This window comes from Chiloscyllium plagiosum, unplaced genomic scaffold (genome assembly GCF_037043375.1).
Source record: "Chiloscyllium plagiosum isolate Xiang-an unplaced genomic scaffold, Cpla_swu_hap1 HiC_scaffold_49, whole genome shotgun sequence".
Lineage (NCBI taxonomy): Eukaryota > Metazoa > Chordata > Chondrichthyes > Orectolobiformes > Hemiscylliidae > Chiloscyllium > Chiloscyllium plagiosum.
In genome coordinates this window covers 11272017-11286036 of record NW_028270187.1, presented here as the reverse complement: position 1 = coordinate 11286036, position 14020 = coordinate 11272017, and the positions used below count along the sequence as shown (strand labels likewise).

Below are 14020 nucleotides of genomic sequence, written 5' to 3'. Positions count from 1 at the left end.
GAGGTCCCTCTGTTCCAGTGCTACCTTCAAAGACGTACCATTGACCCTGCATTGTTGCTGTGTTTCAGTTAGCAAAATGCATTACCTCACATTTCTCTGCATTGGAATTCATCTGCCAGATTTCTGATCATTTGGCCAAATTGTCAATCTCCCTGTGAAGTCACTCAGCATCATCCTCCCAATCATTCATCTCTCTGGGTAGTATCAACTGCAAATTTAGAGATTATATCTTCAACACCAAATCCTAATCATTTATATAATCAATGTAGTTATCAATGTGTACTTGTCAGTTCCTTTTATATGCATATAACTATCAATCTCTACCTGTCCATTTCCCCTATGTGAATGTGTGTTTACCAGTCTGTTCCTTCTGTGAGTTGATCCTGTCAATATTAATCTGTACTTGTCAATTTTTCCTATGTCAATATGTGAATGCAGTTACCAATCTATGCTCCTCAATCTCTGCCTTGTCAATACGTGAATTCAAATATAGATTTCTACCTATCAGATCCCCGTTAATGAATGTGAACAGTGCAGTTACTAACATGTACCTGTGAGGTTCTGCTCTGTGAATATGCGTGTCGTTGTCAGTGTACTTGTCAGCTTACGCTGTGTGAAACTGGGAGTGTAGTTATAATTCTGTTCCTGTCAGTTTTAGTTTTGTGAATTAGAGTATAGTTATTAATCTGTCCCTGACAGTTACTGCAATGCGACTGTGTGACTACCCAGTTGTGACTGACTTAAGTTAACAGAAACTGACCGACAGAGAGTGATAGTCGTCCATTTGCATCACATTAACTGTGTCGTCATCTTTTGTTTGTCTGTTTCTGCAACATGAATGAGTGTGTAGTTATCAACCTGTACTTGTCAGTTTCTACTCTTGTGTGTCAAAGTGGAAGCTAGTAATATTCTCTGTGTCTATGTGATACATTCTGTGATAGTTGTTATGAGAGTGCTGAGACTGGGTCTTAATCTTTTCTGCACTTTGTGATTTTCTTTTAGTTGACTGTCAGTCTGTCGGGGTGGATGGGGGAGAGAGGGTGATGGCAGAAGGGAAATTGCTTTGATCTGAGAACCATTTTGAATCATGGTCACACATTTCCTGTTTGGGTAGAGAGTCTGGGATCTGTGGTATCACTGAGACATTTAGTTTTAATTTGTACCCAGACATTGTTGGTGTTTTTTTTGTGAAAGAGTTTTATTCTGCATGTCAGTTCATTTTTGTATGGTATTTTTTAGACCATATGCAACATGTCATCTCCTTTCTCACCAAAATCTGAATCACTGATATGGTACATCTCAGAAGCAGACCATTCAGCCTATTGTGCCTGTACTAGGACATTCTCTTATGCATCAGTTCTGCAGTAATTGTTGGGAATGTGAACTTTATCGACTGATTGTCAATATCTATATAGATACTGACAATTTGACATCAGTTCTGCTGTCATCTTTCTTTTAATAACTATAGTGCTAGTTTTGATATTTCCCACAATCTCGATCACAGATCATTTTAAGATCACATTTGTGTTCAGTTCTGGGCGCTCTTTTTAAGGGAGGATTCTCGAGCTCTAGAGAGGGTCATTGGAGATTTACTTGATCTCATTCATTTATGTTCAGTTGTGTGTTTGTGTCTGTGTGTAGCATAAACTCTGTAAATAAACTCTTTTGAATGAAGCTTAATTGTATTGCATTTCAGTCTCAGATTATTGTTAGATTGTGTGTGCACTTGCCTGTACATGAGCCTTTATCATGCGCTGCTGGGCACTGTATATCCTCAGTTGTGATAAATGATGTTGAGTCAATTCATATCTGGAAATAATTGAGGTCAAATTTTATTCTTTACCTTTCAGCATCCAGCGGCTGAGTGAGAGTGAGTTTACTCTTGTGCTGCCACTCTGTAACTCAGTTCACGTCTCCTGCAGTGAATGGAAAACAGCCAAAGTTCTTTAATTGTTTGTGCCAGTAGGAATCATGTGCAAGTGAAAAAGTAACACAGTGCAACAGAGAGGATTCCGTGCTGTTCTTCAGAGTCAAGGTCGGAAACACAATAAACCTTTTGTATCTTGTATAGTGTGGAATCTAACGGGCAGTAATGATATTAAAATGTCCGTCTTCAGAATGCCATTAGTTTTTGTTTCAGTGCATATTGATGTACTTTTCTGAACACTGCTGAACTAACAATCAGTGTAAACTGAATTCATTTGCAACTAAGTGAAAAGGTGACAAACAATTCAATTGCATTGGAGCTGACTGACCATAATGTTCCTTGTACAGAAAAGACAATTGATTCATTCACTTCTATTTTCTGATGGAGACAGAACATTACCCTGCTCTGTCGTGTGATGACACACCATTAACAGTAGATTAGATTAGATTAGATTACTTACAGTGTGGAAACAGGCCCTTCGGCCCAACTCTTTGGGTTACTCTATAGTAGGAAGGAGGAAAAGAAAAGGAGTTTTTTTTTGGTATGCAGTGCACAATATGTAAACTGCCAAATTCAATTTATTGAACAATCAACACTGTTCAACTCTGCTTGAAAATAAAATGAGTAGTTCTACAAACCTACTAATTTTTGCCTTTTCTTTTCCCTTTCTCCACTGCTTTGAAGGGTGGTTATTAGATTCCACTGATACATTTTGTAAATTGCAGATAGATGTCATGCTTTTTCTGAGATACGTTCCAGGGAGGGGGAAGAGGAGTGCAGAGCTCTTTGTCGAAAATTGCAACCAATTTTGAAAGAATACATAATTATCTAAAAACAAAAAGTTTCTGCTTGGACTGAACCAGACAAAACAAAGTCTTCTACTGCAATATGAAGAAGTGGAGAATAATGATGTGATAAAGATGGGGATGGTAGCTCCTCTGCTACCATGATACATTTATGCAATTGGATGCTGCATGCTCAGGATGAAAATTGTTAGCTGGTTGTTTCTGATCATGCAGACTCAAAAGTTTTCTAGGGCCTGATTCTGTGCTGTAGGCCTCTCTGACCAGGGATTTGTGGGTAGAAATCATTTTGAATGTAACATTTTGCAATGTCAATAGAACAGTATAGCTGTTAGACATTGTAATGTGTGTCAGGATGGTGGATGTTTTTGAAAGTCATCATAAGTCAGAGAGAGAGACACTGTGTGTTAGGGGTGGGGGCAGAGAGGGGAAACATTTGGTTACGTACTTCTATGTCAGGCTTTGACATAGAATGTGCACTTGGAATTTATATTATTTGATTTCTGTGTCTATGTACGTGACAAAAGATTACTTGTCGTTCTCGGTTACTGATAGTTGAAATGTTTCCTTCGAGAACAATTTGTACTTGATCCACTTTACACATGGTTGTTCAAAGTAATTGCGTCAGCTATTTGTTCCCCTTGATTTTAACATTAAAGCTATCGTGAATAAATGCAGACAATATAAACATTAGTGGATTTGTGGGTGATGTATAAGCTTGTCAAAGGATACCCAAGATATAGATCACTTGTAGATATGGGCGGAAAAATGATAGATTGAGTTTAATCCGGCATGGTTTCAGAGGATGGACTTTGGGAGATCACATGTTAAGGAAAGGTATACAGTAAATGGCTGGACCCTGAACATCATTGACATACAAAAGGATCTTGGTGTTCAAGTCCATTGCTCCCTGAAAGGGGCCATGCAAGTATTCAGGGTGGTATCTGAAAGGCGGCATGTGGCATGCTTGCCTTATTGGTCAGGGAATTGAGTACAAGAGTCAGGATGTCATATTGCAGCTTTATAAGACTTTGGTTAGGTCATGCTTAGTTTTGTGATAGAAGATTAATTCTGTCCTTCTTTGTTACTGATAGCGGAAATGTTTCCTTCAATATCTGTACTCACTATCTACTTATTATGGTTGTTCAAACTAACAGCATCGTCTATTTGTTCACCTCTATTGTAACGTGAAAATTATATTTTCTAAAGTTCAGAACCCACGAGGACAGCCTCAGTCGGGACCTTGGGTTCCTGTCACACTATACACTCTCTCACACACACACACCCGTGCCCACACCCTCTCACAGGCTTATACACCATCACACTCTTACACACAAACACACACATTTGCATATGTACTCACACTCACAACCCACGGAAACCTAAACACATAAATAGAAAGCAGGCCATACCATCAGTGCTTCAGCCAGAGGCTCATTGATGATTTAACCTAGAATGGTAGAAAACGTCTAAAACAAACCTTCCAGTTCAGCAAACAAACCTATATCCAGAAGTCTCTCAAATTGAGATGCATGGTTACGGTTGATGGTTAGAATCTTTTTCGAAGACTTGAAATGTCTAAAACTAAGAGGCATACATATAAGGTGAGAGAGGGAAAGTTCAAAGGAGACCTAAGGTGAAGTTTTTATTTAAAGTAGAGAGTAGTAGGAGTAGAATGCACTGCTAGGGGTGGTGATGGAGGCAGATACGATACAGGTATTGAAGGAACTTTAAAATAAGCAAATTAATATTCAAGAAATAGAGGGATATGGACCAAGGGCAGGCAGAAGGGATTAATTTCATTCGGTGTCATGTTCGCCACAACATCGTGGGCTGAAGGACCCTTTCCTGTGCTGTACCATTCGATGTTCAGATTTAATGCAGTGTATATTTCAGCTGAGAATTCATTCAAGTTGATTGGAAATGGTTGCATGCATTGAGAATATAGATTAAAAAATATAAACTTCTATTTCCTTGGTAGTGGTTAGTTCTTGGTTTGAACATATCTCTCTGGAAATGGAGTTCAATGTGAACCTAACTCAATTCACTCTGATCATGGAAAGGATGTTCTTCACTGTGACAGTGGTAACACACCTGTTGTTTGTTCGAAGCAGCTGGTCACACTTGGCTCTGTACTGAGAGAATATTACATTGTATCGGTCCTTTGAGTACTTGCCTGGAGGAAGATAGAAGAGATACCTCCTGTAAATCAACATCAGTTGTGACTGGCATCAATATACCATTCAGTTAATAATTAGGATTTTTTGTTCAACACCAGCAATTTAAACAGAACCACAGGTCTGATTCCATTCCTGCTCTGAGCTGCTCCTTGTCCATTTTTTTTCTTAAAATTCTAACACCAGTTGAGTGAGATTCAGAAACTAAACAATACCCATACAGCTTCATGAATGGGGCCACCTGATATTTTTATTTCAAAAATATACTTTATTCATAAAATATTTTATGATCTGTACAATTGGTCTTGCCATACATACGTAAACATTCAATTTCTTGGCATACAGAGACAAAGTAATCATTCATATATACAGGTCTGTACGATTACTATCTACATATTTAGCTGGGGGTCAGCAGAGCCCCCCTACTGCGTCAGACCCCTGTACTTCGGCAGGCAAAAGTTACACAGTGGTCTTTCCCGACCGCGCCTATTGCAAGTGTCCATGTGGATATGAGAGTTTATACCTGTCAGTTCCGGCTTGGTGAATGTGTGGGTGTAGTTATCAAACTGTAACTTTCAGTATATGGTAAATATATTTACATATTTACACAGCAGAGATGGCAAAGTCTGATTGATAACTAGAGAATCATGACAATAATACAGCATTGAGGCAGCCATTTCTGATTGGTCCCATTGTCCACCCCCGCCTAACGTTGTTTCAATTCCCAATCAGATATCTGCCTCATTCCCCAATCGGGGGAGGGCACGGGGAGGAAGGCGGAAAGTACCAGCGCCAAATCATCAACCGCTTTTTTACAACTTGAAAAGCCCGCCAATTTCCAAACAAAGTGTGTTTTACACTAAAAAATGAAGGGCAAAAAACTGACTGTTTGTTTAAAAAAAAACTCATGTTAATTTACTTTTAGTTTACAAATGTGTACTTCACAGTCTTCCTCTCCCTCATTTGCTCACCTGTATCTGTCCATTTCTGATCTTGGGTGGGTTATTTTTTAAACCTTGAAAAGAGGCTGAAACAAAACGGGCCAAACACTGCCGTCTGCAACCTGTCTTCTCACTTCATATTTAAGTCACACGCCGGCATGCTAATGAAGCAGCACACATTCTTCTGGCTCACTATCGATGGCGAACACCGTTTACGACGACATTTTAAAGTTGTCCTCCCTTATCGGTCTCGAACAGAATCAGCAATGATCGCCACATTTCAGTCCGGCAGCTGTTTTGGTGTTCTCTCGGTTCACTTTGAAAGCCTCTCACCGACAGCTGAAAGTGTATTGCTGTTTACATTCTGAAAAGTCGGATTAAATCTGCGCATTGGCAATGTAGCACCAAAGATGAAAATACATCAGTGGGACTGAAAGCTGTGGGCACTTCCAACGGGGCTTTCAGCAACTTGAACTGTTTATGAAATCACTCTCCCCACCTCGTCAATTTGCAACTCACTTATAAAATCAAATATAGTATGTGACTAGAAATACCTGCTCAAGAAATCACATGCAGACCAGAACTCATCAATCTTAAAAATGACTCACTGGTGCTTAAGCTGCTGTCTCTCGACTGAGAAGGGAAGAGGCTGTATGTGATGTTTGAGGCTGTTTCTTACCCGACCCCCCCCTTCATTCCCGTATCACAAATTGCAAAGCAATTATAAAAACGAAAAGTAAAAATAAAATCACACTTAAACTAAAACAAAATGTTTAAATAAATGGTTCTGCTGTCTCAGGAAGTTTGTGGGTGGCTCTTAAAAGAGCCTTTGGGTTGTGGATGTGTGTGTTTCAGTACAATGCGATCCTTCACTTGGAGCTGGTGTACTTGGTCACCGCCTTTGTGCCCTCCGACACGGCGTGCTTGGCCAGCTCCCCGGGCAGCAGCAGCCGCACGGCGGTCTGGATCTCCCGGGAGCTGATGGTGCTGCGCTTGTTGTAATGGGCCAGGCGGGAAGCCTCCCCCGCGATGCGCTCGAAAATGTCGTTGACGAACGAATTCATAATGCTCATGGCCTTGGAGGAGATGCCGGTGTCGGGGTGGACCTGCTTCATCACTTTGTAGATGTAGATGGAGTAACTTTCTTTCCTGGTCCTTTTCCTCTTCTTGCCGCCCTTCGCTGACGTCTTCTTGATGATTTTCTTCGCGCCCTTCTTGGAGGTTTGCTGTGCTTTCTTCTCATCAGCCATGATGCCGCTCACTTTCAAACACAGAATAAGAGAAAGTTGGCTCGGAGCTCCCTTTTTATAGACTGACAGCGTCATCAATGTTAATAAGGGATGGAGGAAAGTCTGGTTCCTGATTGGGTAGTTAACACGGAGTCATTCCCAAACACTCACCTTCTGTGATTGGTTAGAGTGGGACCCAATGTGGAGCTGTCAGAATCTGCAACGAAATATGAAGTGGATGGTGATTCTGTTCCCATCAGCCTGACTGAGGAAGATTTGTTTTTTTTGTCTGTGACACAGAAAGTGACTGTGGAATTGGTTCGCTTTCCTTTTGCTCGTTGTTGTGAAGATATGGGAATAGAAGAGTGTGTTTCTAGCTCCGCATGTCTGTTTCTGGTCCTCTCTCTGGGCTGGAATTAACTGAGCTTGCCACTTTTCTCAGTGGTTAGCACTGCTGCCTCACTATGCCAGGGACCCTGCTTCGATTCCAGTTTCAGGCGGCTGTCTGTGTGGATTTTGCACATTCTCCCCGTGTCTGAGTGGGTTTCCTTCGGGTGCTCAGTTTCCCTCTCACAATTCAAAGACATGCAGGAAGGTGAATTGGCTATTTATTTAATAAAAAACGTCATGCAATCACTGAGGTGGGATTGTCTTCTGATTGGCTGTTGATCTGACTCCATTCTCCGCCTCCTTGCGTTCCCGGATGTCCGACCCCATGTGACCTTGTTTTGCCCGCGAAACGGAGTACCACGTGACCCTGTTTTGCCCGCGAAACGGAGGACCTCTTGACCCTGTTTTTCCCGTGAAACGGAGGACCACGTGACCTCCTTACACGCCTCCGGCACGTGAAACAGAGCATCACGTGACCTCCCTGCATGCCTCCGGCGCGTGAAACAGAGCATCACGTGACCTTGTTTTGCGCGCGCGCATAACGGAGCATCCCCAAAGGCTTTCGAACGTCGAGTATATTTACACTCGCAGCCAGCCATATATTTATAAGTAAGTCATATATTTACAAGTCCCCCTTTTGGTCTCATGAAAATGAGACCAACAAACCAGTTTTATACATCACATTGGCTCTCCGATACATAGTTTTCCCTTCTTGCCGGAGCTATGGTTTCCATCTCCATCTGGTAGGGCGGGGGAGCCTTCCCTTCAATTGCTGTGATGATTACCCCCTGCAGTCTGACTGCATGGGGTGTCCCCTCCACCACCCTTTTAGGTCATGTGCACCTTGGCTCTGACCACTTCCGTATGATCACCTTCAGCAGGACCCAGTCCGCCGTGGTAGGTGGCACCTGGCTCTGTCGGTCCCCCTTTTCCAATCCAAAATGTTTGGAGAAAGCTGACACCAAAGCTGTTAGTTGATCATAGTAAGGTTTGTACCTTAGAGAGGCTCCTCCTCCCTCTAACATCTGTATTCCAGCTCCTGGTCCCAGGAACTGCTGCCCTGTTGTTAGCTCGTACGGGGTAAACCCTATGATGGAGTTTACTGAACTTCTAATGGACAGTAAAGCAAAGGGTAGGGCCTCCACCCAACTTTACTTTGTTTGGGCACACACTTTTCCTATTTTTCCTTTTATGGACTGATTTATTCTTTCCACTTTTCCTTGTGACTGAGGATGGTACACTGTTCCAAACGCATGTTTCAGTCCTAAAACTGCTTCAACTTCTTACAGGTCTTTGTTCTTGAAATGTGTGCCATTATCTGACCTGACTCTCTTTGGAAACCCATGCGTTGGAATGTATTGGTTTATCCAAAATTTGATCACTGTTTTTGCGTCTTCCTTTTTCGCAAGTATCGCTTCTGGCCAACCAGTGTATGCATCCACTGCAACCAAAAGGTACCGGTATCTGTTTACTCTCTCTATCATGTCAGTGTACTCAATCACTATTTCCTGACCTGGCATTCTTGGGAGAGGGAATTTTCCCTCGTGTGGTTTCACTGTTGTTCTCACATTGTATTCTGTACACGTTGTACATTCTCTGATGTAATTTTCAATCATTGCTGGCAGGAACGGATGCCGCCAATGTGTCAGATACCTCTGCATCTGTGTTTTTCCACAATGTATCAACCCATGACCATCCTGGAGCATGGAAGCTATCAAACCTGGGGGTAGGACTGGTCTACCGTACAGTGACCTCCAAATCCCTTCTAACTCTGTGGCCCCTCTCTCTCTCCAAACTGTCAGTTCAAGAGGAGAGGCTTTCTGCTGCTCTTTGATTAACACATTTGCATCACAGGCAGGCAGCAGGTCATACACTGTTCTCTCTGTTTGCACCATTATATACTGTGCTGTATACCCTGCTGCTTTCTTTGCTGCTGAGTCAGCTTCTTGATTGCCCTTCGCTACTACTGTATCTGCTTTATCATGTCCTCTACACTTGACCACCGCCACTTCCGCAGGTTTCATTAGGGCCTCCGCTAATGTTTTCATATCTTTTTCATGTTTAATTGGGGTTTTTGCTGCTGCTAAGAATCCTGCTCTAATCCATTGACTGAGTTCTACCTGTATAGCCCCTGCCACATATGCAGAGTCGGTGTAGATATTTACTCTTTTTCCCTCTGACCATTCTAACGCAGCAATCATTGCCTGTAGTTCAGCCAACTGGGCTGATTCTTTGCCTGTCACTTTTCCTGTCAACACTTCCTCAAATCCCTCACTTTAAGATCTTCAGTTGGATGTCTGTAACAGCAACCATCTGTGAACAGCACTTCTTCTGGGTCTACTGGCGTAATTGCCTGTAAGTCTGCCCTAACTTTGACGTCTCTCTGTATCCTTTCCTCACACATGTGTGGCTCTCCTTCTCCCATGTTGTCAGCCATGTTAATTCCTATATGTGGTGCATTCAGGATTTTCTCTAACCTGGTTTGCCGCAGTGACATCATTGTAAAGGCTGTTGAGTTCACATAGGCCACTATACTATTTGTCGTCAGTACTGTTAGTGAATGACCCATGACTACATGTGCTACCTTTTGGAGAATTTTTGCTACCTCTCCTCTTGTACATGGAGGGTGTTTGTCCTCTATTGGGTCAAGGATAACACTTACATACATCAGCACCTGCCTGCCTCCCCCTTTTTTCTGAAAAAGAACACCATTTACTGTGTGTAATGTTTCAGAAATATCGAGAAAAAATGACTCTTTGTAATCCGGGACCGCTAAATCAGCAGCCCGCGTTAGGGCCTGTTTAAGAGATATGAAACTTTCGTCTGTCTCCGTGGTCCACTGCAAATGGGCCGACAAATTTCTCATGCCTTGCTCATTGACCATGGCTCTGAGAGGGAAAGTGAGCTCCCCATATGATGCAACGAATCGTCTGCTGTATCCTGCCAACCCAAGAAATGAGAGCATGTCTCTTACAGTGACTGGTTCGGTATGATGCAGAATGGAGGATCTATGGGATGTAGAGACATCTGTCCCCTTAATGGAAATCACTCTACCCAAAAAATACACCGTTTGTCTGCAACATTATAATTTAGCCCGTGAGACTTTGAAACTACTTTATACATACGAAGCAGCAACGTCTTTGTGGCTGCCAGACAAGAAACATGGTCGGGTGCCGCCAAAAGAATGTCATCCACATACTGGATCAATATCACCCCCTTTTGGAGTGTCAGATCCTTCAGCTGCTGTTTCAGTACCTGATTAAACACCCCCGGCGACAAAATGAACCCTTGAGGGACCCTTGTATAACATAGTTGATGGCCTTTACAGGTGAACGAAAAAATGTCCCTCAAATGATCAGCTAAGGGCAAACAGAAGAACGCGTTGGCCAGATCAATGCACGAGAACCACTTATGGTCAGGGGTCAGGACAGACATTGCGATGTAGGGGTTTGGAACTGGAACTGTTGGAGTAGAAACGACGTTATTAATCCGTCTAAGATCATGCGCCATCCGATATTTACCGGTATTCTGCTTCTCTACAGGTAAAATAGGAGTGTTCCAGGCTGACTGGGAGGGTTCTCGCACCCCTGCTGCTAACAATCCTTCAATTGTGTCAGCACCGGATTCAGCCTCTGGTTTGTGTGAATATTCTCTCTGCCAAATTGGAGTGTGGTCAATTAAATCGAATGTGATCGGTGTGACGTGTTTGCAGTGACCAACGTCCGTTGAACCTGCTGACCACAAGATGTCTCGTAGAGTGTCAAGCATCGCTGCAGCCTGTGGATGGTCTGTTTTCTCCCTGCCACAAAACCTTTCAGTCTGCCTATGTTCCAGCAGTACCTTGTCAGTTGTCCGATACAAAATGCTGTAGGCTTCCTCTGATGTGAATATTGTAAACCGGGAAGCTGAGTCCAAACCCAATCAGTTAGCGCCATCATACGTTTGGACATAGGTCCCAGATCCTTGGCCTGATAGTTAGCATGCACGGCCAATGTGAGATGAGGTATAGCTTCTTCAGGCATCTCATACCATTCCAACTGTTCTGCAGTCAGTTCAACCCATGTCAACCAAAAAAGACAGATTCTTATCCATTATCCTCATTTGCATATAGGGGTCTGCCAACGCCACATGCCCCTGGATTCTCGGGCCCCGTCAATATTCATACCCCTGCCCATCCGGCATAGTCTGGGGGTACTCTCCTTGCACGGGGCTGCAGCTGCATTTGTGGCTTGGTAAGGCTGAGCAGCCTGTTGAAAAAGAGGCTGACTTGAGCGGACATACTGTCCTCGGATCAATTCCTGTCCTCCCTTCTAGCCTCATCGAGCTGTAACTTCAGCAACTGCACTTGAGCTGACTCGTTGCTCTGTTTATCTTCATCCTGTTTTGTCCTGTAACGCTTCATGTGGTGCGTCAAGTGTATCTCTCACTGTTCTGTAGAACAACCTGGGATATCAGGATTACTCTCCATTGCCTCTTTTACCTCCTTAGGCATCCCTGCCATAACGGCATTCCTAAATAATGTGGTCTGTAGCTGACCCGACCCTGGATGGCTCCCCGCAGTATCTGTCCACGTGCCCTTACACCTAGCCAAAAAGGCAGGCATATCCTCACCCTCCTTCATTGTGAAGGTGAGCGAGTGCATTGCTCCCGGTGGAATCGGAAATCAATCCCTCATTGCCCTTCCCACACAGGTGGCATGCTGCACAAACGGTTCCGAATCAGGTAGTAAGGTGGTCCCCACAGACGCTTGAATCTGCTGTATTTCCCACATATTCAATTGCTTGCCCAACAATGCTCTCCAATCGCCCATAGCTAACTTGTACCCTAGTGTATATTGGCAAAATTTAGTCATCCAAGGCCCACCTCCCTCCATGGGTGGGGGCATTTTATCCAGGATGCAGTTCATGTCAGTAAATGTGAAGGGCTGATAAACATCTCCCAAATAAGATCCTCTGTAAATTAATGGCATTTGGTGGTGCTGATACTGTACGGGTTGTCGTAATGTGTCTCTGTGACGCAGGCTGTAACTTGGTTCAGGTAGGGGCTTCATTGGAGGGCCATGTTCGGTATGCATTGTGAGTGAGCCTTTCAAAGTGACGGGGTAAGTGTGTGGGTCATCCTCTGTCAGGGATTCTTCGTCCTCAATATCTGTACTATTTTCAGACTCTCCCCACCCCCCCATCCAATTTGTCTCTATCTCGCTCGTCCCTCAAGATTAGATTAGATTAGATTAGATTACTTACAGTGTGGAAACAGGCCCTTCGGCCCAACAAGTCCACACCGACCCGCCGAAGCGAAACCCACCCATACCCCTACATTTACCCCTTACCTAACACTACGGGCAATTTAGCACGGCCAATTCACCTGACCCTGCACATCTTTGAACTGTGGGACGAAACCGGAGCACCCGGAGGAAACCCACGCGGACACGGGGAGAACGTGCAAACTCCACACAGCCAGTCGCCTGAGTCGGGAATTGAACCCGGGTCTCAGGCGCTGGGAGGCAGCAGTGCTAACCACTGTGCCACCGTGCCGCCCTCAAATCTCTCCTTCTCCTGTCTGAGAACCCGTCATCTAGTAACTGAGCTGAGCTATGTAATCTTCCCCTCCTTCCGCTCTCAACACAATACGGTGTCGAGTGAGCATCTGGCTCTTCCAATAATGAATGTCTCCCTTGTTTCGGCTGTTCTTTGTTTCTGCTGTGCGTCATTATTACCCTGCTCGCCTCCTCCACTTCTTTAACTCTCCGTTCAGCTTCTAGTGTTAGTTTTTCTACCTTTCTGATGCTTTCTTCTACTGCTTCCGCCAGTCTCTCTTTTACTGCTTCATACTCTCTCGTTCCTACTTCTTGCACATCTAACACCCCTTCTTGAACATACATAAGTGGCATTTGTGATACAGGATGTGGGGGCGGTGATTGTACCCCAGTCGATTTAGAATATAATGGCGCGGATAGTCCTGCCTTTTCTGTCTCCTTTGCCAGTTTTGTCTTAGAGGCACCACCCACCCTCTGTTGTAATGTTTCTACCGCCATACAGGCTAACGTCATGTTGTGCAAATGAATCCTCCTCTCTTCTTTCTCCTCGCCTTCTTTTGTCCACTTTCTTCTAACTAATATTGACCCTTTCTTTCCCTTCATGTGCTCTTCAACTTCTAATTTAGCTTGCTCTTCTGCTTTTCCTAAAAACGGTGACAATTTCTCCCTCTCCTCATCTTTAGGGACTTTGCCCTGTTGTTGTAATTCTTCCCAAATCTTATCATATTTCTCCATCATTGTTTTTTGTTTGTCCTTTGCAAGCCCAGTAACTAACTGACTTCTAGCTTTACCTCACTGCTGTTTTACGGGCAACATTAAGTCGAAAGAACATCCTCCGTATTCCTCACACTCTTTATCAAATTCCCCTTCCATTTTACGTATTTTTGTTTTAATCCTCCCGTCTAGCAGTCAATTGGTTTGGATAAAATATAACTGAGCAACTACCCCAATCAGAGACAAATCTGATGGCCAGTCAGTTTGTATGGAGTACACCCGAGCAACTGACCCTTTCAGCGA

The 14020-nt window shown here is 43.6% G+C and overlaps 2 protein-coding genes and 1 long non-coding RNA gene across 8 annotated transcripts in view; 1 reads left to right on the top strand and 2 right to left on the bottom strand.

Annotated features, from left to right (window-relative positions):
* LOC148135538 (uncharacterized) overlaps positions 1 to 14020 on the top strand; it is a 334519-nt gene that overhangs the window by 166946 nt on the left and 153553 nt on the right. The window lies entirely within an intron of this gene.
* Positions 1 to 14020, bottom strand: part of LOC122545874 (uncharacterized) — a 229790-nt gene that overhangs the window by 195381 nt on the left and 20389 nt on the right. Inside the window, exons 4-5 of one of the 6 annotated variants that reach the window (XR_015755019.1) lie at positions 4825 to 4906; positions 1731 to 1916 (exon numbers count right to left, since the gene is read on the bottom strand). The exons of 3 other annotated variants lie outside the window; for them this stretch is intronic. The gene's annotated coding sequence lies outside the window, so the exon portion shown is untranslated. The remainder of the gene's footprint in view (positions 1 to 1730; positions 1917 to 4824; positions 4907 to 14020) is intronic. 2 more of the 6 variants (XR_015755021.1, XR_015755020.1) reach the window with 2 other exon arrangements.
* On the bottom strand, positions 6686 to 7201 carry LOC148135547 (histone H2B 1/2-like). The gene has a single exon (XM_087984517.1). It carries the CDS (start codon positions 7171 to 7173, stop codon positions 6718 to 6720), a length of 456 nt encoding a protein of 151 aa, XP_087840643.1. The 5' UTR covers positions 7174 to 7201; the 3' UTR covers positions 6686 to 6717.